The sequence below is a fragment of the Perna viridis genome, chromosome 11 (assembly GCF_037379345.1).
Source record: "Perna viridis isolate PV_CMFRI_1.1 ecotype Kerala chromosome 11, ASM3737934v1, whole genome shotgun sequence".
Classification (NCBI taxonomy): domain Eukaryota; kingdom Metazoa; phylum Mollusca; class Bivalvia; order Mytilida; family Mytilidae; genus Perna; species Perna viridis.
In genome coordinates, this window is record NC_142455.1 from 28,194,721 (window position 1) to 28,220,181 (window position 25,461).

Sequence of the window (25,461 nt, forward strand, 5' to 3'; positions counted from 1 at the left end):
CGCGACATTTTCACAATATATTTATCTAAATTTCGTTTGATAAAATCTTGTTTAGATGTTTCAGTTCTGAGCATTGGTTTTATAAGAAAAGCATATATATCGTGAGTCAGTAACAGAGTCCTAACTAAATGTAGTTAAACGTAAACCAATCAAACACGAGTACTTTATGAAAATACGGACATTTCATTTCATATTACAAGTGTGTGAGTAAGCACGTTATGGAACGTCAAGGTGCATCTGATATCCCCTCTTATGACCAATAAATGACAAAAATATTCAAAATTGCATTTTGCACTAATAGGTGTCAGTTGTTTTTTTTTTCTTTTTTTCTTTTGGTTCCTTTGCAACACAAGCAAAACATTCAAAATGCTTAATTTGAAATTCAAACTTTCGTATATTGTTAATTTACACTAAAGCTAAATTATTGGTTATATGTCACTTTCAAATTCTGGAAATAGCTACTACGCACACACCAAAAATAAGATAAAAAGCTTATTAATGCTTTCAGACTTCAGTTTTCAGCAAATAATTGCAACAATGACCAATCCTACAATGACTTAGAAGAGGAAAAGGCCGGGAAAGAAGAATATAATTGAAGTTGAACGCTGAGAATGATTCGATACTATTTCCATGACGATTTTGCACCGGAGACATCAGTTGCAATCAGAAAATCTTCTATGCGAGGATTCGTATTGACGTGTTAACATTCCTTATCTAGAATATTCTGAAGGAGTAATCTAGGGAACCAAGGTTATAGCGGTAATCAAAAGAATGTAATCCAGGGACAAAGACCAGACATGGAAAACAGACATACACATGGAAAACAGACATACACAACAAAGAACATAAAGTAACTAAAATCATACATACAAAATAACAAAAGTAAATGAGCAACTCGGACTCCACTGAAAACTGGGAGCATGGACCAGGTGCACAGGTAGAGAAAGCGTCCTCTGCTTTTCCAGAAACATCCACCGAGTTGCTCATTAAATTTAAGTCCGTGGTAGATGAAAGAAAAAAAAAACAAACAAAAATGATGCGTTGAACAGATCGGTTCTCATGGTTCAGATGGATACATTGTTACGACTTAAGACCGTGATGACGACCAAAAAACTTCTGTAGTGTTGACTTCAATTTTGAAGCAACATAGTAACGTTAGGTACGTAATTTCGGCAAACTCTGGCATAGCATATGAGCTCTGATATGAGAACTCCATACGCAGGTACTGAAGAGATGTTGCCACAGATGAAAGGAAAGTTGACTTCAAAGTGTATGTAGTGTTTGTCTTCATTTCTTTCGGGGAAGACGCGATGTATCAGATCCCCAAAACTAGAATTGTTTAATGATAAACAAAATATACGTTATCTATATAGCGGAAACTGAGATCAAAGGATCTGGCTAAATAATGTGCCTTGGTTTGTATCGGATCAACGATAAAGTCAGCCTAAAAAGAGAGTGCATAGGTCAGCGAGTAGAGAAGCAAATTTTTTTCCCATTGGAATTCCGACGTTTGTTGAAAAACGTGCCCAACACATTTGACAAATATTTTGTCGATCAAACATTTCAGCATTTTTGAAAACATCTTCTTCCGTATATTTGGCAGATGATTTTTATTCATTTTTTTTTTTACAAATTATGAATAACCTCTATCAAATAATACATATCTGCATCTAGATGTACAATCATTTTTAGCATAGCAACGATGCATAATTGTTTGAGTCGTGAATTTAACTAAGTATGGGGAATAGAATAGAAGTATAAAGATATGACAAAATCACAGGCTTTAATGTTATTTTATTCTGATGATAATCTTGAATTGAAGGTTTCAAAAAGATCTTTCAATTTTTTCAGGATTCCCATTGTATCACGAAAAATATGTTTTATTGTAGACAAATGGAGTTAAGACTAACCAGATTATTCATATTTTAAAATAAAAAAAAAGACCAAATGCGTTTTGGTGGTTCAAGTTCTATTTAGTTCACAAACATGCAAATTATATACATTGTTATCAATTATAGGTAAGTCTATCTAAAATGATTCAATTATATAAATATACAAAAGAATCATAACTGTACTATTTATCAAAAAGTACAACTATTTTTTTTGTTTGTTTGATATACTCCCAGTTTTAATGGAGTCCGAGTTGCTCATTTACGTTTGTTTCTTTGTATGTATGATTTTAGTTATTTTATGTTCTTTGTTTTGTATGTCTGTTTTCCATGTCTGCTCTTTGTCCCTGGATTACATTCTTTTGATTACCGCTATAACCTTGGTTCCCTTGATTACTCTTTGAAGAAAGCAAGAAAGCAACAAAAAAGTTTTGGGAGACATTTTAACCCTTATCAGTAAAATAAAAACCAATCTAATAATTATTTGAATGAATCTATGATCCCATAACTTGTTTTAATTATAAAATTCAATTCCATTTCTACAGTACAAAAAAATAATCAAAATAAGATTTTTGTCAATTTTTTAATAAATTGAATACTATAACTCATGAAGGCAAATTTAAAACATATTAATCATGAAATAAAAATATTCACCATCACCTCTAATGCAAAATTTCCAACGAATATATCCATATCATTGAATATAAATCAATTCAAAAACCATATGTCTATTTGAAGAATGACTGAATTCAAATGACATAAACTCTAAATCAAATTGAACACAAGTCATGCTAAAGGTACACCAAAAATAAGATAGTATAAATAAGGCAATTCAATGAACTATAGCTGATATATGGTACCATTGTCTTCAGTAGTTCTTCGTTATTACGTTTCTACGTACAGAAAACACAATTTAAAGTTATTAGTTATATCTGATACCAAAATAATTACAATTTGTATTTAAATAAAGGACTTACAAACGTGTCAAAAACTACAGAGGTGTCAAAATTCACAAACGTGTCCAATTACGTCACTTTATTAAAAGATGCTCAAATTTCTCCCACAAACATGTCTGATTTTGAGATGAATTAGTGTAGAGAAATAGTTTCTTATTTTCATTGAAATTTAATAAGGTGGGTTTAAAGTCAGTACGTTAACGCAACGTAACTCTACCAATACACAAACGAAGCATCATTTTAGGAAAACAACGCGTTATTTCTTTGCCTTCATTAGAATTTCAGTTGTTGGGTTTAGCTAAAAGAAATTATATCCAAAGAAAACAAAAATGTTTTGACTGTTATTTTAAAGTTTGTTTGTTGTTTTTGGGATTATTTTCTTCGCCAAAATAATATGACTGTCAACAGACTTGATGACTTTCGGCATGAACCATAACTATCACGGATTGACTCAATAATTTCTCCCAGTAAAGCTAAAACTTTAAATTAAACTTCATGTCGGATTACAGTTACACCGAAACACAATGGCAATTATTTTTATCTGTTTAGTTACACTGTATGTTCTGCACCATTTTTCAACTTGTATTTTTTTTATCCATTGTTAAATAAATAGTTATACTTTTTTCTAAAAAAAAAAATTAAAAAAATTAATAAATAAATAAATCGAAATAATTTCAATTCACTCAAAACTATAATACAATATAACAAATCAAACTTAAAAGGTTCTTTGAATTGTTGCTTAATTAAATAAAATTGTCCTTGCTCTTGAATTAAGCTCATTACGAAACAAAACTTTACTTATCATTGTGAACATAAACCTGACCAGTAAATTGAGCCTGTGTGTGAAATATGAAATGAGTCTTATATATTGTGTATATGTATATACTCAGCAGCATTCAACATTATATTTAGAGTTGGAAAGTAATTAAAGCAAGGTGAGGATTGTTCTATTTATATTTAGGGGGTTTGTTTCGTAATCAACCGAAAATAACATAAGCGCATTTATATGATAGAAAATGCTCTGTTTAATAAGTGCCAGCACATTGCTATTAATCACTATAAATCAGACGATTGTTTTCCGTCCTGTTGATAGTAGTGAAAAGTAGACTTTCTACAAAAAATCACAAAAAATTAATTAATGAAACAAACAAAAATAACAAACAAAATTCACCAACGTTATCTAACATGTTCACTACATTAAACCGATTAAATAATCAGAAAATTGGGTTTGCTGTATGAATGTTTGCAAACATTTTTTTTCAACCTGAAAGTTTTTACAGAAATTTAATTTAATGTGTTTGTTTAATAATGATATGGTTGACATTTTTATATTCAACAAAATGTTTCTTACTGTTTGTAAGTATTATACACAATAATGTTTATCATAAGGACTGCAACTGCACGTATAACTACCTTTTTCATAACCGAAACACTTTGTCATAATTACTTATGATCATAAAAATGTTACAAATTTGATTTTTGAGTTGATGTGGAATTGTAATTTACAGACCAAAGATGTCCCATAAGCACCCGTTTTGAACTAAACTTATAAACTCAAGTAATTCTACTTACCCACATTTCTTACAGTCCCTAATTAGTTGGATAAAAGCACATGAATACAAAGTAATTGAAAATAGCAAATTGAAATTAAATAATAAAATATACAACGATATGGTGTATTTACATCTGGATTATAGTGATGCACATTCTTTTAAAATTTGTCAAATTCGGTCGTTATCATGATCTCGTGGATAATTACGGTGTATCAATCTGTATCATTAGAACGTATCTGATCATCGAGTCATAGTTTTCCTTTCTTCTTTAGTCTACCCCGGACTTGACTTTTTATGAGCAACTCAGCAGAAAAAACAAAGGACGTTTACTCTACCGGTGCACTTGTTGTTTGTGTAGTCAGAGTTGCTCAATTCATTTGTTCAGTTGTACGTGTTATGTTTTTTTTTCATGTTCTTTTTCGTGTTTTTCTAAGGTCTTTATTCTTGGATTATATTCTTTCGATTTCTGATCGAATCGTCGTTTCCTTAATTCCTTTTTTCAACACAAACTAATGTCCAATCGACATTATTGTATATATTATTGGTCTGTAAATAATTGATTTTACTTTTTGCATTCCACCTTTTGTCTTATTCTTTAACGATGAAGTGCTTGTTTTGTAAATGTTATGCCTTATGTGATGAAATTCCGAGTATAAGAATGTAAACTGATATAGCATAAATGTTAATACCGAATAAATGTTTTCTGTTGAGAATTGAATTTGAATAATACACCGTAATGAGACTGTCTTACTGAATAAACCATACTTACAAAATTGCGCCGTAATATCTATCAAATAAATATAACTTTATAGATATGCAAATTATTGAAATGATACTCTGAAGGTCGCATCAGGGGTAAAACTTTTTTCTCTTTTCTCTTAGTCGAGTTCATAAATCGACTTCATTGTGATGATTGGAACCAAATGAATCGTTAAATCATGAAAGACCTAGGAATGATGTTGTTCGATATTTTTTGACGAAATTTTTCATATCAACTAGTGTTCACAAACATTCGATATATGACATTTACAGGGTTTCGAAATGGTATCGGCATTAAATTTGACTATACGTTTAAAGGCCAAAAAAGAAAACAGATAGATACATAAACAAATAAATTTTAAAAATATATATATTTTCACATGTTTGTCTTAAATTCATTTCATTTATATATATAAACGTCTCAGAATGTGACTACTCTATTCGCTACAGTGCTCCATCGGATCAAATTGATACAGGGAAGATAACGTTTACTTATAGAAGGGTCTGAAAAATACCCAACGATGTTAGAACTGTCAAATTTGCGAAGCAAAGTTTTTGGCCGTTCCCTCCGCGGGACTCGGACTCGTAACGCTGTGACATCTATGACAACACTGCCTGCACTAAGTCCAGCACCCTAGACCACACGGCCAGCTAGACTATATACAAATATAGCTATCGCTGGCCGGGTCATTCCTCCTCGTCGGATTAATCTAGAACTGTAACTTAGTACACGATGTATGGTAGTACGGGACAGTTCATCTAGGTGTTATTTTGTAGGATAGAGGATCATATTAATGATGCATAAGCTAAATTTTTATATAGCCTAGCTAGCCGAGTGGTCTAGGGCGCTGGACTTAGTGCAGGTGGTGTTGCCATAGATGTCACAGCGGTACGAGTTCAAGTCCCGCGGAGGGAACGGCCAAAAACTTTGCTTCGCAAATTTGACAGTTCTAACATCGTTGGGAATTATATATATATATGTAAAGCAGTATAACTGAGACAGTCGCGTATCATTAAGATTTCCCTTATATGAGGCTAACGAGTGTACATAATAAGTACTTACGTGAATGCGCTGTAGAAAATAATGCAAAAATAGATGTAATTTTGGATTGCTAAAATTGCACAAAATAAAATATAGACTAAAAGCACATCTTTAACAATAGACGGAATTATAAAAACACTCTCATTGCAGTTACCAAATAAGCAAAGACGTTTCACTGTTGGACACTTAAAATCATCTAGGTTATCCCCAAGAACGCAGAACAATTGTTTGCAACTCATAAAGGTTTAATGACAAAATGTGTTAGTTGTTCTCGAAAATCTACTACAGCTGCGAGAAGCAAACTATGAAATTGATCATTTCATTTTTGTTGAAAACGTCGTGTGCTCGTTGAATTGATAATAAAAAGCCCCGAAGAATACACGCCACTTTCAATTTAATTTCAAAGTAAACACGCAAGCCACTTACTATAAAACACTTATATTTTGCTCCGGTCACACAATGTCCAATACCACATAAATATTGACTGACCGATGAAGTACAAAAAATTACACCTTGTCGTACTTCTTTTAACAAAAGTTTTAAAATGGCTAAAAGAACTAAAATGTATGAAACTAATAAATTTATTCTAAAATGATTTAAAAAGTTGATATCTAGAAATTAAATTGTCTTAAATTTAAATAGATTAATGAAACACTTACCCACTCTTGCTGAAATGATAATTAATTAAAATTATTATACTATTAAGTGCACATTACGGGCATGCATATTAACTACTTAATTAAAAGAGTGCAGAATCTTTATACAGAATACAGACATTCTTTTTAGAAAAAAAATCATTCTCAATATAATACGGTTGAGATGATATTTCTTTTTATTTATTTTCGATGTCAGTAATATACTTATATGTAGGAAAGACACCGAAAAGGTAATAACTGAAGGGTTTTGAAAATTAGGTAAATTTCTCAGTTATGAATTGATGTTTTCTAGATACGTACCAGTCAATAATTTAGTGTACCATATCCTATGTCGATATGTAGTGTATCATTTGTTTACACTGAGCTCTGAACTTCTTATAAATATTAAGGGAGAAAAATCTTCCTTAAATTGCACAATTTAAAATTTGATACTTTGTTATTTCATTGTGTCTTTTGACATTTTGTTTGCGAAGATGTTTGGCGAGTGTTTGTGCCATTCGAACTTTAATTTTCGGGAAACGTTATGGAATATACTGATTGAATATGATTTGACAGCTTATCAAATTTTCATCGGTGTTACATGTAGTAATAAACTGATAAATTGTAATGTTTCTTTCCCCTATAAAACTGCCTCACATGTATATTTTATTTTAGAAAAATATCCATAAACCAAAATCTTCCTTTTACCGTCAATGAGAATTTGTCAAAGGTGTTAATATTAAGTAATAGTATTTATAAAAAAAATCAGACAGGAGGTGATTTATACATATCCAAAACCCACCGAATTCAGTTTTATTTCTTTTTCAGAAACAGTAACTGATCACAAAAGATCGAATGTTGCACTTTACTTTTGAAATAAAAATTACATAGATTTTACATGGAATTTGCAATTTGCAAGTGTTATCGTCCTTGATTTGATTTGATTGGTGGTTTTAGTGGGAGATTATTTTTAAAAAGTGCAGATCTGAATGCAGAAAAGACTATCGTTAAGTGAAAGTAAAGCATATGTAGACTTAAAAATCATCGTTAGTTCGGTGGTTTTTTTCTACGCCATGAATCACTTTACCATCGGCTGTGTCTGAATTCTATGTGAACTGGTACTCAAATATATCATATATATATAAACTTTATACTTATATATATATTGTTTACCATTATGAATAATCATAACAACATTGCCGGACTTATGGAATCTAAGTTATGGCAAAAATAATAGGCAAAAAGAGTAATCAAGATAACCAAGGTTCTAGCCGTAATCAAAAGAATGTAATCCAGGGACAAAGACCAGATATGGGAAACAGATATACACAACAAAGAACATAAAGTTATTAAGATAATACATACAAATTAACAAAAGCATATGAGCAACTCGGACTCCACTAAAAACTATGAGCATGGACCAGGAGCACCGGTAGGGTAAGCGTCCTAGAATAGTCCGTATAAGAAATGGCAATATCAAAATAAAAACCAGAAAATTGGAATCAATCGAAAGTGTCCTAATTTGGTACAGCAACCTCCCCCTTCCATTTTGGCGATCTGTTACCGGTAGATTGCAACAAAAGCAGGCAGCACAAAATGTTTTAAAAAGCAGATGTCAAAACAGTATGCAGAAGATAAAAGGATGATGCTATGAAAAATCATTGTTTATAATCATTTTGTCAGAAACATGATATCTCATGATAAGATCTAGATATAGTAAAAAGCTTTTTCAGGCAGCATTAAAGACGTACTTTGCTCTAAAAGCCTATTTCTCAGACAACGATAGCGTATTAAGAAGTCAGAATAGCTCTTGTATACCATATCAACTTCTTTTTTTTTCAAATGAAGAAATCTGTTTCCTTATCCTTCTGGTTCCCATCACTTTACTTCATTTTGAACCAATAAATTATCTTGCAACTTTTACAATTTAACGTCGAAGTAACGAGAAAGAAACTTCTCAAAATTGAAATCAATAGAAATGTGATGTGCAAATGAAAATAAGATTTGTCTTTAAAGCTTTACTTTGGCTTGATGGGTTGAAACAAAAGTACCGAGATTTACACTGGGAGTATACCAATTACTCTATATATCTAATGTCAGTAAGTGACTGTTAGCGTTTAACATTTATAAAACATGAAAACTTTACTATTTATATTTATACAATAGCTGTAATATGTGCATTTGTTCAAATCTTGTGGTGGATGAAATATACAACAATGTTTAACGAAATCAAGTCCGTGTTCAAACGAACGTCGATTTCAATTCTGACTCGGATAATTATGTCACTTCGGAATTCAAGTCACATTGTAATCATACGCTTATCACGTCCGAAAATTCATTATAATCTGAGAAACACTGATATATGTTGGATCTATAGTATTTATCGATATAAAGAAAACAAATTAAACTGTAAAAAAGTTATAAACAATCATTTGTCATTATTTTTGTAAGCAAAACACAATATTGCCTGAACTATTCAAAGAAGCATTCCCAGATATTCTTTTTTCATATTTCTGAGATCTGAAAGATGCAAATTTTTCAAAATGTCGCTTTAGCTTAATGTTGTCATACTTCTATATTCAAACGTATGCATTTTACTCAATTAGAATTAGTTTTCTTTTAATTTGACGAGTTTGAAAATTAAAAAAATATTTCAAACTCACGCAGTGATATGTACAGTCAAACCTCGTAAGCTCAAACTCCAAGGGACCATTGACATGTATTCATCTTATCGGAAGTTCGAGAAATTGAAGGCAAAAAATTCAGGATTTTTTTTCATTGCAATTTTGAAATCGACTTGATCGTTAAAAACTGCTTACTTCCTGCGATATTTGGTTGGTTCTATGACATTTTTCATTCGTTTTCAGAAGGTTATGTTGATTTTGAAACATTACAAATTGTTTTCACAAAAATTCAGAGTTTGAGATTTTCTCTGACGCTTAAATCAAAATGACTTCGGAACATTCTTGAACTTCAATCATTTAATATTTGTTCATTTATTCATCTAATAAGTGATGTAATTATGTAAAATGACTTTTTTGATTAACAATAGGGCTTTATATCTTTAATGACCAAAACTGACAAAATACCTGAAGAGTTCGAGTTACAGATGGTAATTTTTAAAGATTTATTACCCTGTTGGCCGACTAATCAGTTCGAGTGTTTGAAATTGAAGTTCGAGAAATCCAAAGTAATTTTCATCGATTATATAGAACATTTTGTATTCGAGAAAACTTGGGTATTCGAGCATCCGAGTGAAGTTCGACTGTATTTTAAATTGAATTGTGTTCATACCTAACGATAATTGCAAGTTGGCAACCATGTCAATGCTTTTGTTTTTCTGCCTTAAATTATTGTACATTCATTAAAACTACGGATTTTTGTGATCATATTGTAGTCGGTCTTGAGTACATCGGACATGTTTGTTTAATCGAGCACTTTTGCGAGTCCTACTAGATAAGCAAACTGAAAATTTAGCATAATTTTAACTTCCGCACTGTACTTTTAACTCTTTAATAGATCGCCACTAAATAACTGTAATAACTACAGAAAAGTTATTTATTGACATTGTAAAATCCATCATCTTTAATCTGTCTGTCAGAAACGATCTTTTTCTTATTAAGTTCTGGATGTCGGAAATAAAACTTTTTAGGCAGCGTATGTGACGTAATTTTTATAATATTGGTTACAAGCCTGTCTATCAGGCAGTGATGGTGCTATGTCAGAATAGTCGCTACTAGCTTCGAAATACCCCGATGAATGTAATAACAAAATTATCGAACTGATAGGATCTATGTCAAGACACCTCAGTTTTTAACACAGTCTTTACATTAAACCAGTAGTCCGAAGCCTAGGGCTGCTTAAAACATTGCTTTAAGAATGTCACTTGCATGCCAGTAATATCTATATATGATATTCATCAAATATGGTTTAAACATTTTGATCGAAAGATATACCTTTAATTTGTTTTAGCAAAATGATCATTTCCAGATAATGATTATTCAAGATTATTATCAGAATACAATAACATTAAAACCTATGATTTTTTTCAACTTTTTAAACATATATTACCATACTTAGTTAAACAACCCACTCAAAAACTTTATCCATTGTTGTTAGTCAAAAAAGATATGTAGATATTTGTTGAGATTCCCCATTCTTTGTGAAATTTAATTCTGAATCATCTTCCAATTTTATACAAGAAGAGAAGGTGTTTTAAAAATGCTAGAACTTTTTATCGACAAGGAATTTGTCCACGGTAATGGACGCGTTTATTAACAAACGGCCGGCCTTCTAATGGGAATGCACAGCTCCTTTACTTGCTTACCTATGCCTTCACTCTTATGAGACTGACTATATAGCTGATTTGATCCAAAAGAAGGAACATCCTTTAAACACAGTTTCCGCTATATAGGCGGCGTATTATCGTTAACCAATCCTTGTTTCGGGGATTTAATACATCGCATCTACTCAAGAGAACTTGAGATACTACAGACACTGTTTAGTCCGCCTTATATCTTGACTTACACTTAGAGATCGATGGCAAAGGAAAACTATTGATCAAACTATACGACACACGCGATAACTTTTCATTCCATATTGTCAACCTTCCTTTGTCTGTCTAAACATCCCTTCAGAACCTGCTTATGGAGTTTTCATAGCACGACTCATAGTATATATCAGAACTTGACATAACTACGCAGACTTTTTTGTATCTCGCTAGACTTCTTACAATTAAGCTTCTGGAACAAGATTATGTTGCTACAAGATTAAAGTCATCACTACAGAAGTTTCATGGCCGTCATCATAAATTATTGTGTCGTTACGATGTATCCATCTGCACCATGAAAACTGATTCATTCAACGTGTCATACTTTTCCTTCTCCCTTTCGTCTCCCCCGATCTTGACATTCTAGGAGCAACTCGGTGGATATTTCTAGAAAAGCAGATAATGCTTACCCTACCGGTGCACCTAGTCCATGCTTCCAGTTTTCAGTGGGGTCCAGGTTGCTCATTTACTTCTGTTACTTTGTATGTATTATTTTGATTTGTCTGTTTTCATGTCTGGCCTTTGTCCCTGGATTGCGTTCTTTTGATTACCGCTATAACCTTGGTTCCCTTGATTACGCTTCCATGTCTGGTCTTTTTCTCTGGATTACATTATTTTGATTTCCGCTTGAATGTGGGTTTCATTGATTACTCTTTCATAAAAGGTTATTAAAAAATTACCGAACTGATTCAATCTAAGCAGAAGTCAAAAGGAATATTCTTAAACAATTCGCAATATCAGCGCAAAAATCGGAAATTTGAAAATCCAATTCAATGGTCCTGACTTGGTACAGGCATATCAGAATATAAGGTTGGTTATACCTGGTTTTTCAGTTACGGCTCATCATTTCTGGTATATTTTGACACAAATGGGCAGCCCCAAATTGCCACCAGTTATAATCGATATAAACTTTTTATCAAACTTATTTAAATAATTGGCTTACATAAAAGGAAGATCCGTATTTTGAGAAAAAGTCACAGAAGATATTAATGCACTAAAATTTGGGTTTTGTATTGATTTCAGAACCAAACTAGCATACATAGTGCTACCAATACTAAAAATAACCCCGCGTCTACTTGGAGATAAGATATTTAAGTTTCAAGATGCAAGTTGCTATAAACAGAATGAAATTTGCTAAAATTTAAAAATGCTTCTGTGGTGCTTTACTTTTTAAAAATGGTTAGTCCTGTCCTTTTTTCAGTTATAACCAATATATACACCAGATACACGAAAACTACAACAATTTTCTAGTGATACTTTCTGTTAAAATCGCTGCAAACCGAAAAAACCTTGGATTAAAAAAGAAGTTAATTAGTTATAAAGTTATTTTCATTGGGTTATTCACAGATAACAGGAAATTAACCAAATAGACTGAAAACTTTTTTGAATGTAAATTCCGTGTTGCTTAAATTATTTTATAAGTTTTTTTTATAAAATATAAATGAATATTCGTCATTTATCAATTGTTTTTGTTTATTTCACAAAATAATATTCACTGTGCCGATGCTACTCCTGGTTGACCAAAGGTTCTCGAGTATTTACAAACCCAGTAGTAAGGCTTTCGACTTCGAAGTATTACAATATCATTTTCGAATTGTCCGTATTGCATATCGCCCTTTGTTGCATCTGTATATAAGTTATCATAACGATTTGAATTTTGGCAAATAAACAATGATTGAAAGAGGCTACTTACACATTGCTGGGTTGTTTACTATAAGAACAAAAAAAACACAACATACTATGTTAGATTCTATCAAGAAAAAAAATCTACTTATGAACGATTCCATCTTAAAAGTCAAGATGAAGACAAACGATAATTTCTTCCACTACCGTTTGTCAACAAGGGTATAGATGTAATTATTTTTTTCCTCCATCATAAAAACGTTACCAACAAAATTTCCCCATATTTCAAAGATAAATCCATACCAATTATTTCATATTCCTATACTTCACCCATTGCATCCAAAGTTTTCAATTATAAAAAGCTTTTGCAGAACCTCGAGATTAAGGACTTCAAGGCTAAACCACCTGACTGTTCTTGCAAAACTTCTCCATTCAAATATGGTCCTTCTGGTCACGTCGTTACGTATAATTTAACCATTATCGAAAACGAATCTCTGCGTAATATCCTTTCTAAAGGTCCCAAGTACCGTGAACCACGCTCCATAAATTGGAATTATAACTTTAAAGTTCTTATGGATGCCGTCGAGGACTATGCAAGAAAATGGATAAAACGAGAACAAGAAGACATTGATTCTCTGCCAGAGTGGTTAAGGCCGTGAGGTCTTTAATTTTGAAACAAATGCAAGTTTTAAGTAGGTCTATGAGTGCCAAGGCTACATCAGTTTTCAAAGACCCCGATGTAGCAAAAACATTGTCTACTATACATGACAAAATATGTTGTCGTACCACCAGACAAAGCCCAAAACAACATTGTTTTTTTCTTGGCAAAACGTTTTACATCCAATGTTTATTATCAGAGGTAGACGTAGAAAATAATAGCAGTGATATGACCTATACTGCTACTACACTCTCCAAAGAGGAGATTGTGGAAAACCATAAATCTGTGCTATCCTCTTTTGGTCTCTCTACCAAGGACGATGATTGTGATTTACCGTCTACGTACTGGATTCCTAAACTCCACAAGAACCCATACAAAAAAGTTTCATAGCTGGATCTGCAAAATGTACCATCAAACCTTTTTCAAAGCTTTTAACTTCTATACTCACAACTGTCAAAGAGAGTCTGCAGTCCTACCACAACACTTTTTCCTCCCGTAGTGGTATTAATTCAATGTGGATCCTGAAAAATTCGAAAGATCTTTTATAGACAATTAGTTTAAGACTATTATCTGAATATAATAGCATTAAAACCTATGATTTTTCAACACTGTATACTTCTATTCCCCATACTCAGTTAAAATCCCGACTCAAAACATTATGCATCGTTGTTTTTCCAAAAAAGATGGTACACCTAGATACAAATATATAGTTCTTGGTAGTGATTCCTCATACTTTGTAAGAAATAATTCCAAATCATCTTCCAAATATACAGAGGAAGATGTTTACAAAATGCTGGAATTTTTAATCGACAACATATTTGTCCAGTGAATGCGGTGGACGTGTTTTTCAACAAACGGTCGGCATTCCAATGGGAGCAAATTGTGCTCCTTTACTTGGTAACCTAATCTTTCACTCTTATGAGGCTGACTTTATAGCTGATCTGATCACAAAGAATGAATATCGTTCGGCTAGATCCTTCAATCTCAGTTTCCGCTATATATTATCAATTAACAATCCAAATTTCGAGGATTTGATACATCGCATCTACCCAAGAGAACTTGGGATAAAGGATATTACAGACACTGTGAAGTCAGCCTCATATCTTTACCTACACATAGAAATCGATGGTAAAGGAAAACTATTGACCAAACGTTATGACAAACGTGATGACTTTTCATTCAGAATTGTCAACTTTCTTTTAATCTGTGGCAACATCCCTTCAGCACCTGCGTATGGAGTGTTCATATCACAACTCATACGTTAAGCCAGTGTTAGCCGAAACAACGCAGACTTTTTGTATTGCGCTAGAACTCTAACAAATAGTATTCTAGAACAGGGTTATGTTGCTACAAGATTGAAGTCATCACTACAGAAGTTTTATGGTCGTCATCATGAACTCGTGAATCGTTATGGTGTATCCACGTGCACAATGAAAACTGATTTATTCAACGGGTCATAGTTTTCCTTTCCTGGTTTGTCTACTCCGGACTTGACTTTTTATGAGCAACTCGGCGGGTGTTTCTAGAAAAGCAGAGGACGCTTACCTTACCGGTGCACCTGGTCCATGCTCCCAGTTTTTAGTGGAGTCCGAGTTGCTCATTTGCTTTTGTTACTTTGTATGTATGATTTTAGTTACTTTATGTTCTTTGTTGTGTATGTCTGTTTTCCATGTCTGGTCTTTGTCCCTGGATTACATTCTTTTGATTACCGCTATAACCTTGGTTTCCTTGATTACTCTTATAAAGGTGGGTGGCACATGGTGTTTTCCATATTGAAATTATTTTGCTTGCTTGAAATGTTTTCATAATAGAATATGAATAATAGCAAACATCTTTATCTCAAACATTGCTCCCTAGTCCTTTTTTATAAAAAGAAAGAGCAGACATATTTCAGTCTGAAGAGGATACATCTAATATAAAATGTCAATCGAAGAAAAACCTCAGTGATTAATATTTTATTTTTTTGAAAGTCTCTCCGTCTACAACGAAAACATTTTGCAAAGTATATGCATAAATTATTGATCTGATGTGGGTTATCGATCCCTCCTACTCATAGTGCATTTTAAGTAAAAAATAACTCTGAAGGGAAAATTCCGAAATCAGAAAAAAATTCTGATTTCTGTAAAGATACGTTAAATAAAGCCTTTATAGGGAATCAATGGCCATCATGTGCCAACCAATTTAAATTTTTATATGGAATGGTACTTTATCTTCAAGATCACTCCCATAAAAATCATTTCCCGACGAAGATCGTCCAGGGGTTTATCATACATTTGAAAAGGTAAATATTAACATTATTATATAAAACTAAAGCTTCTTATTCATAGCTATAAGTATGTATAGTATGTATATTCATAACCATTTAATTCTAGTGCTGGATTGATATAACCACAAAAAATATTCACATTTATGCTGTGATTTGTTTTAGAAAGAGATTTGTTCAAATTTTTCAGAAATAGCTGCACTTTAATAAAATGCTGCTAAAATTCTTCGTAAAATCATTTCTTCAAAAAATAAACAATATATATCGCATACGTACTTACTCGGACCACTGCTCAATTCTGGAAAATGAGAAAAGAATATGTGTGATGTGAAATTTATGCGATATATTATTAACATTTTAAAAAGAGGCAATTATTGCTTTTTAAACAGTTCACTTCAATATAGCCCAAAACGATAAAATTAAACATTACAAGTTACCTCAAATTGAATATGCAAATAAGAAATAAAAATATTTTTTAACATATTTACTTAAAAAGTCAGTTATAAAGTTTATATTATTCAAATACATACCCACAGCTAAGACAATCATAAAGATTTTTTCTTTTCTTTCCTGTCCTACAATAGACAAATAACAATAAATAGTCTATTATCTGCTTTGTAGTACGTCAACTACTGTAAACTTGTTAACAATACTTGACATTAAACTGTTTACAGAAACTACGGGAAATATAAAGTTCAGATAATATCTTTTACATAGTTTTTTTTTAATACTGAATACCAAAAATTGCAGACAAAGCCAGTTGATATCACTAAAACCCCTAAAACACTGAGGCCTCATTCATACCATTCACTAATGAAGAAATACTAACTTTTATTCGGAGTGAAATATTTAATGCAAAGGAACAGTTCTTTCTATAGATTTGCTGTTTCAATCAATTTTTTTGTGTAGACTCTATGCAATACACCAGGGTTTGGTCACAGGACGTTCCGATTTTATTTTTTTTTTTTTATAAAAGACAACTTCATCAAATAACATTATTTAGCTTTGTCTCAATCAACATTCGGAATAAATACAAAGATGAAATCTCAAGCTCAAGATTGTGACAGTTTGATTTTGCTTTGGTTGCTTGTTTCAATTATACCATTTCTTTGATACCTTCCTCTTTTTCATGCACAACTTGTCAACAAACGTTTCAGTGGTAAAGTACAGTAGAGTATGTACGAAGCAAGATATGGAATGGAATACATTTGAAACCAATATGTCAATATAAATGTTTCGTCATTCAGTTAATGAGTCATACAAGCGACTCACACCTTTTTGAACTGATATTTAGGTGTGTTTTATTGTGTAATATTTTTTTCCAAAGTGACCAGATTTGAAAGGAGGGAATTTTGATCACGTTAGTGTACTTAAACACCGCTTCATTATTGCGCCTGTCCCAAGTCAGGGATTGTCTGGCCTCTGTATGTCCTGTTTCGTTTTCAATTACAATTTACTTCTATGTTGCTGGAGTATATGGATGCAACTGTTTCGCTTAATTATTTATGTTATTGTTTATGGGCCAGTTGCAGTCTGCCCTGTGGTGTGATGGTTTACCCATCATTGCTTGAAAACCCATGTTGGCCTTGAACTCGCATTTTTTTTTCATCCCAGTGGGATTGTTGTACCTTGGATATATTCATCATATCATTTATCGCTGCGCTACATCTATATTATCTGTTTTGCCCTTTTAAATATGCCTTGCAATTACGGAAGTCTTGACATGTCACACAAAAATTAACCAATCTGTTGTATTTGACTATAGGATGGTTAAATGGAAAACAGAGCATTCCTACTATGTTCAATGATAAAATGTTATTGGTTACTGTCATAACGTTTATTAACACTGGTTGTCCTCTGTTCCTATTTACATAGATATAATGATCATATGTATTCGTTTGTTTAGTAACTAGTAAAAAAAAATTAGTTATTATGCGTAACACATTTAAAATGTGCAAAATTGTATAACATCAACCGTGCAATTGATCTTATGACTTACGAAATTGTTAACATGCATGTACAAATATGCAAAAGTAACATAAAGTCTTTTTTTTTTTAAAACTTGCGGATTTTGTGGATGATCTTCTCTTAATGGACACTTTGCAGTGCAACAAAATAAGTGTGTTTCTCATGTAAACTTACATATAACATTGAAACGGTTGAATTCATCATGAAATTTAGTAACTATTTCCCAACATTTTGAAACTTGAATATTGGTTTGTTTGCATTGGCATAGATAAATATAAGATGCATCGTACTCATTTTCATTGGTCAAAATTGATAACTTTGGAGTATGGGATACTCGTTCTTATTCCCCCCCCCCGAAATTAATTGATTGGTTATACAATGTTATATTTGTTTATTATTATCATTATTATAAACCAAAGAATCAATTCGTTGTCAATACATATTTGTAAGGCAACCAAAGTTGAGTCAAAACACAGTATTAACATTGACAAGTATACATAATGTACTTAAGTTGTTACATAAATGGTAAAATGGTACAAAAAACATAAGACTTCTACATAAGACTAAAAAACTTACGACTTCTCTTTTGGAGATGGAACTTCCGTTGAACCTTTAATTTTACTGAATTGATGGAAAATAGTAAACTTAAAACTTCGAAACAATTCCTTTGTTTATTCAGATACATATACATATTTTGGACGTATTGATTCATTAATCCTATCATTGTGCTAATATACATACATGTATAGCTTTGATAAAGTGAGCACCCAAGTGGGTAAGTTTTACAAAATAAAAGTATTTCTTTTATAGAAATGTTAAAAGCTCATCATAAAATGTAGCAATTTTTTTAATATAATATGCTCAGGTTTAGTATAAACATTTTATCTGGAACAAAATAGACACAGAAAAGTAATTAAAGGAAAGAAAAAATACATCATGATAAAAAAGTAATCAAAATTCATGGGTAGGCGCAATGAAAGCGAAAACGGATACTAAACTTTATCTAATAGAGATAAAATTTGAATGTTAATTCCGATATATGAGTCTGCCCACTTTCCAATTATCGTCTGTACTCAAACCCAAGCTAACAAATGATAAAGACGCACTCGTACATCTTCAATAATGATTTCGTAGAAAGTCGGGTCGCTGCTTTGGAGATAGATACAAAAAAATAACGCCTGGTTTATTCGAGAAATGGGAATTAGTTTAAATGAGCTCTTAAGTCCTCCGAATACATTACCCACACGAACCCTAATTTGTGTTGTTCTCGACGTTGTGTTGTAAATAAGCACTAAATGTCAAAGACATTTGGTACAGGTTATTTACCTAAAATCTTTTAGTTATCACTTACGATTTTTCTATAGGCTCTGACAATACCGTTGTTTTCTTCATATCTCTACATGAAATTAAAAATGTTAAAGCCGAATACAAAACGAATAAATACCGTACACGATTCCTTGGTAAATTCAGAAGAAGTTGTTATACTGTAGTAGCAGTAGTTGTATATGAAATGAAAGTATGATTAAAATGAAGATCGTGTTCGTCTGCACAATTTGTCATGTCATTCAACACCATCTTTCGTATTTTAAATAAATAAATGCACATTCAACGGTATGTTTATGCTAATTTAAGCCATTTTTGACTGGCATATCACCACTTGTTGTATAATTTACTTTTCTAAACAAACAATGTAATTGCTATCTCCGTCATTTTTTTTAAAGTAAACTTAGTCAGATCTTTTAAATTACGTCAGTTTAAAGATGACAACATTGATGTTGAAGCCAGAAACGAAATCTTCAATGTATCATTGGTTTTAAAATATGAAAAAAACAATTATTTAACTACAATTTTTATAGTAGCCCTCTGAAAACTTACAATGTGTTTCAAAAATGATTAATGAAATGTCGATTTCGTTTAGTTTAAAATCTTTATGTTTCCACTTACGGTTTTTTTTTATGATCTACACCAACCGTTGCTTTCTCCACATCTCTACAAATGACACTAATCGTATAAGCTGTTTTCTGTACAAATTTATATAAATATGTAACTGCAACCTCCTCAATTTTTCTCAAATAAAAGAGCCAATTTTTTAAAAACTATGTAAGTATAACGATGATTATATTCATATTCATGTACAATGTCCAGCGCCCAAAACCATTCGGCCAGCTAGGCTATAAAATATAACTTTCGCTGGCCGGGTCATTCCTCATTCCTTGATACGCTCAAGTTCTATAAAAGCTTCGTTTTTGTAACAAATAGACAAAGTGATGAAAATAAGAAAATAACGAATATCAATAAAAAAGAACGAAAATTCATCGTTATCTGATAGAGATACAATTTAAATGTTAACTCGAATACATGAATCTGCCTCCGTTCCAGTTATCGTTTGTACTAAAAGCCAAGCCCCAAAAATGCAAAAGATGCGTTCCTTTCAACTTAAAGAACTATTTCGTAGAAAAACGGATCGCTGTTCAGGAGATTGACCCGAAATATAACACCTAGATTGTTTGAAAATGGCAATTAGTTTTAATGAGCTCTTAAGGCCTCTGAATACATTACCCACACAAACCGTAATTTGTGTTTTGAATAAGAACTAAATGTCAAAGAACTTTGGTAAAGGTTATCTACCTTAAAACTTGTAATTATCACTTACGGTTTTTCGTTAGGCTCTATCACTACCATTGTTTTCTTCATATCTCTACATCAAAAAAAAAAAAGAAACTTTAAAGCCGAATACAAAAAGAATAAAAACATACACGATTCTCTTACAAATTCAAAAGAAATTGTTATACCGTAGTAGCAGTAGTTGTTGTTTTTATGTTTATTGCTATTTATTTGTTTTACATTTTTTTCTATCGATAAGGTTGATATTTCGTCTGTTAAGAATAGTTCCACATCATTTACTTTGGGTCTTTTACAGCTTGCTTTATGTTATGGGTTTTGCCCATCATTATATACCGTGTGGTGAGCTATAGAGATTTATTTTTTTTCTTTGTTTGGAATTTGGTGGATGATTATATCATTGGCAATCATAATTCATCTTCTATTCTTATTTTGTGTTATGATGAAATAAAATTCACTTCAAACTCATGTTGGAAAATGTTGCCTTTAATATCTACGCAATATTGTATGAACGATTTCTGCATTGAAAATTCAAATTCAGTTTAAAACTATTCATATTATTAGCATATTAGCATATTAAATAAATACTTGATCATCAAAATGATAATATCAATAGTCCAAAGAACAAGTCAAAAAGGAAAGTCCGAATAACAAATGGCAACATAAAGGCAAAACGTCATGTTTAACGGAGGGTTAAACATAGTTTTATTGCATGCTTAACATCCCGCTTCCAATACGTTTAATTAGTTCCGGCCACTACAATACATGTACAGATAGGCAGCATGAACTATCCAACGGAAAAAGTTAATAAAATTAGTCAAAACAGAGAAGAGATACAATAATGATGTAATAATGTTGCGAAGAAAATTCCCGTTCTGAGAACCAGAAAGCCCTTAAACCGCCACCTTGTAGAATTTTTGGGCCCATTATTTATCAATTCCTTTAAATTCATAAAAATAAAAAAAGATAACAGACTTCTCTACAATTTTTTTTTTCAATTTCTTTGAATTTATTTTTTTTTATCAATGTTTCACTTGTGAGCCCCGTTGTATAATAATATAATAACATTCAAACCAAACATCATTTAAATTGTAGAATTTTAGGACCTTCACCATGAATCTTAAATGATATAGGATGTGCTTATAGGACTTTGCATTTGTAAAAAAAATGTCATAACAAAGGATCTCAGCTTCGCCAAAACATAATTTTCAAGTCAAACTTTTCAATTCAGAGAACAGGTCATCAAGGGAACTCAAATTATAGCGGAATTAAAAAGAATTATCCAGGAACAGAAGCAAGATATGGAAAACAGATACACGCAACAATGCACAATAAAATAACCAAAAAAATACGTACAAAGCAATAAAGGTAAATGAAGTCAGCCTAATAACAGTGAAGAAATAGGCCAGCAAGTAGAGGAGCACAATTTGTTTCCATTGAAATGCCGACCGTTAGTTGAAAAACGCGTCTACCAAACTGGATAAATGTGTTGATAAAAAAATCGGTATATTTGGAATATCATTTGTAATATTTGTTTTAGAAAGTATCGAAAGGTATCCTATACTTTGGTATACTTTCATTGCAACCGTAAGGTTTTGCAGTACCTCGTCTGTGTATAAAGTATTTGTTTTAGAAAGTATCGAAAGGTATCCTATACTTTGGTATACTTTCATTGCAACCGTAAGGTTTTGCAGTACCTCGTCTGTGTATAAAGTATTCCTCTAATTCCCTATGATTGCTTTTACTTAAGATTGGACTGTTCATTGGATGATATAATTTTCATAAAGAGGATTGAATAATTCTGTTGATTAAAATATTTATTTTACTACACATTCGTTTGTTTAATCGTTCTTTAAATTTTAATGTCAAATAATCTTCGAAAATTCATAAATATTTATTTAGGTTAAGGTGTAACAAGAAATTTAATACAAACATTTACAACTTGGTATAAAGACACATAGACTACATATGAATTAAACGTATTTTTAATAAACAAATCATTCTAGTAATTTCTCACGATTGTCATTGAAAATACAGCAGACGGACGGACATGATGCTGATTAAAAAGGTTAATAGCGTAATCTTGTTAACGGTATTTTTAATCAAATAGCTTATATAATATTTTCGTAAAGAAAGGATTTACACAGGTACGATCAATTGTTAACCTATATTTTTATTCAGAATTGTTTACTCATTTGAACTCATTGACCTTCTGAGAACTAAATATGTATGATGTACCCTTTGAAAATCTAACACTGTTTCGTTTTATCCATTTCTCTTCCAGAATATAAATGAAATTGTAGTTTAAGTGTATTATTTGAATATTAAGATAATACTGCGTTACATATACTATATACCAATATAAAATATTGTTTATTTATTTATAATGGTATATCATGTTTTCGAAATATTTTCGGCAAACTTCTCGTGCCATAGTATAATGACATCTTAACACATTGTAATAATTGTCATTGAAGAAACTCGCATAGTTTAAACCTTAACTATACTTATAGGTATCGTTCTAGATATTGTATCTTATTAATAATCCTTACTTAGTGGTCGACATAAGTGTAACTACATTCAACTTCAATTGTCGATAACGGTTAAAAGTGTTTGATTAAGGATTTCAATTGCCAAACATGAATGAACGCGAATGATGACAGATAATATGTGCGATAAACAAATCAAAGTATGCCCTTAGTTCGTTAGAAACCCTTATATTTATCTAGTAATACATCAATTAGAAGTTTACGTTTTACAAATACAATCCTAAATATCTGGAAGGCATCGGTCTCTTGTGGGAGCGAAGCATAAAATACAAGATTTCATTTTCAACGAAGTATACTACATAGCATTAATCCTTTTCGCATGTGATCCGGATATATTCATCCGTGGGAGCGGGCTAATTTGAAAAAAAAATCTATTTAGTTGTTTCCGGTTCCGTATAGAATACTGTGTTTTTTAACGATCTTTTCAATCGGAAGTAGTTTGAAAAAAAGTATTTTCGATCAAATAAGATAAATGGCCTTGATATTTTTGTCATGGCGGCATTTCCTCTTTTTCAAAAGCTTCAATGGATCGCTATGCATTGTTTTACTTTGACGAAAGTATCATGATGAAAACATTTTACCTTTTTTAAGAGGAACTACGTTAGTTTTAAGAAAAATGAGTTTGTGAAAGAGAGCCACGTTCATTAAAGTAATTATTCTCATTGACGTTTAATTTGAGTTACTTCACAAAATAGACTTTTTTCATTAGTTTTAGTTTGATTTAAAGATGACCTTATTTCTATATCTCAAATGTGTAAAAGAAGACTTTCATTCTCGAACTTACGTAGTAGACAGTGCCCCAAAGAGCTGTTTGATGCTGGTATCTGATGTTCTCTTTTGAAGATAACTTGCTGTTGGCATCCCAGGAAGATCCGGGCACTTTTTTATATCCAATTCGGTTTTTAGTTGGATAAGTTTCTCTTTAAAAGTTACACCGACTGAATCTCGTTGAAGAGTGTCAACTTGTTGCTTATAATTCCGAAGATCTTCAACTTTCAATCTTAAATCCGTTTGTATTTGCATTAGTGCTTTCAACTGCTTTGATTCCTCTTCTTTCAAAGATCGAATAATTTCACATACTTTTCTATCAATAGTTTGCTTTAGTTGGGTTCCCTCGTCGGTAATAGCTTGAACAGCTGTCTGTACTTCCTGCTTATACTTACAGATACCCTTCTCTAGCTTTCCAAGGTTTGACTCAAGGCTTTTAATCTTAATCTCAGTTGTTTTCTTTACTTCCGTTTTAAGCCCTTCTATATATTTCTCTAGTTGTGACATCGCATGACCATTATGAATTTCAACCGCACATATTTTACAAACCAAGGAATCACATGGCAAACAGTGAAATAAAAATAGTTCATTATGCTTTGTACAGAGCAATCCTGTATCTGTCTTGATGTTTAGTCTGTTTTGAAAAGTGTGGTTTTTACTGATATTCGATTTTAAGTGCGAAGACTTGCATCTTTTACAAAAAATCTGACAACACTGTTGAAAAAAACATTCTCCAAGCGCTAAATCACATATTTCGCAAGTTTTTGAAGCTGCTTGAGCCATGTTATATTTTCGTTATCACTCGTCTACTATGACAGTTGAAAATGTAGGTATAGATGATGTTGTATATTTAAATTTGATACGTAGATATTTACGCAATTGCAATTGTAAATTATACAACAAGTAACAATAGGGCCTTTTTAAGATTAAAGGTAATACGGGTCGATTTTGATAATTTATCATGCATTTTATTTCACTCGTGACATGTTCGTTTTATCAAAATATTGAAGATGTTCGTTTAACATTAAGATATCGATGACTTGTTTCATTATCCCCCTTTTCACATAAAACAAGAAAACAATTGACAGACAAAAATGTCAGTATCCTTTATACGTTCTAAAGTATTTCACAACAAGGTTATTTTTTGCGTAAACACAAGTCTTTCATATACAAAGTGAATGGCTGCATCAATAGTTTTTTACTTGAAGAATGTGATTTAACATTTTTTCTTTAAAAAGTTTATCTAAAAATGTATTGGAAAAAAACAAAAACTTGCAAAAGCGTGGATGATGTAGATTTCATCCCGAACTTGACTTTTTATGAGCAATAAAAAAAAAACAAAAACAAAAAACAACAAAAAATGGGATACTTTTTATAAAGGTATATATGAAAGAAACAATTCAATTAAAGATTCCACAACTTTGTGTATTTCTGCTAACTACGAAAATTGTTATTCGCGAATTAAAGTTCTTACACAAAGCAGTTGAAAGCACTAATGCAAATACAAACGGATTTAAGATTGAAAGTGGAAGAACAAGTTGACACTCTTCAACGAGGTTGGAACTTTGAAAGAGAAACTTATCCAACTAAAGACCGAATTGATAAAAAAAAGTGCCCGGATCTTTCA

General features: G+C 31.7%; 1 protein-coding gene across 13 annotated transcripts; it reads right to left on the reverse strand.

Annotated features, from left to right (window-relative positions):
* Nucleotides 1-1,595: 1,595 nt before the first annotated feature.
* LOC148603601 (transcription intermediary factor 1-beta-like) lies at nucleotides 1,596-24,751 on the reverse strand. 13 transcript variants are annotated; one of them, XM_088551838.1, is made up of 12 exons: nucleotides 23,851-24,751; nucleotides 20,549-20,593; nucleotides 19,840-19,896; nucleotides 19,247-19,291; nucleotides 18,472-18,516; nucleotides 16,458-16,502; nucleotides 16,208-16,225; nucleotides 13,077-13,094; nucleotides 6,221-6,867; nucleotides 5,168-5,185; nucleotides 4,418-4,435; nucleotides 1,596-3,956 (listed from the first exon to the last, which is right to left on the reverse strand). In XM_088551838.1, the coding sequence occupies exons 1-9, from the start codon at nucleotides 24,615-24,617 to the stop codon at nucleotides 6,855-6,857; spliced, it is 1,053 nt and encodes a 350-aa protein (XP_088407964.1). In that variant the 5' UTR covers nucleotides 24,618-24,751; the 3' UTR covers nucleotides 1,596-3,956; nucleotides 4,418-4,435; nucleotides 5,168-5,185; nucleotides 6,221-6,854. The 13 variants fall into 13 exon arrangements, with proteins under 13 accessions (XP_088407964.1, XP_088407963.1, XP_088407965.1 ...); XM_088551837.1 differs by having other exon boundaries at nucleotides 1,596-5,185; XM_088551839.1 differs by having other exon boundaries at nucleotides 1,596-5,185; nucleotides 16,204-16,225.
* Nucleotides 24,752-25,461: the final 710 nt, after the last annotated feature.

What these genes read in the sequence shown, in the direction of transcription:
- LOC148603601 (XM_088551835.1), bottom strand. Translation starts at nt 24,617, where the DNA reads ATGGCTCAAGCAGCTTCAAAAACTTGCGAAATATGTGATTTAGCGCTT. An exon ending in TTTGGGGCACTGTCTACTAC is followed by an intron (nt 20,594 to 23,850) that starts GTAAGTTCGAGA and finishes TTTTTGATGTAG; the next exon opens with AGATATGAAGAAAACAATGG. An exon ending in CCATCTCCAAAAGAGAAGTC is followed by an intron (nt 16,503 to 18,471) that starts GTAAGTTTTTTA and finishes TGTCTATTGTAG; the next exon opens with GACAGGAAAGAAAAGAAAAA.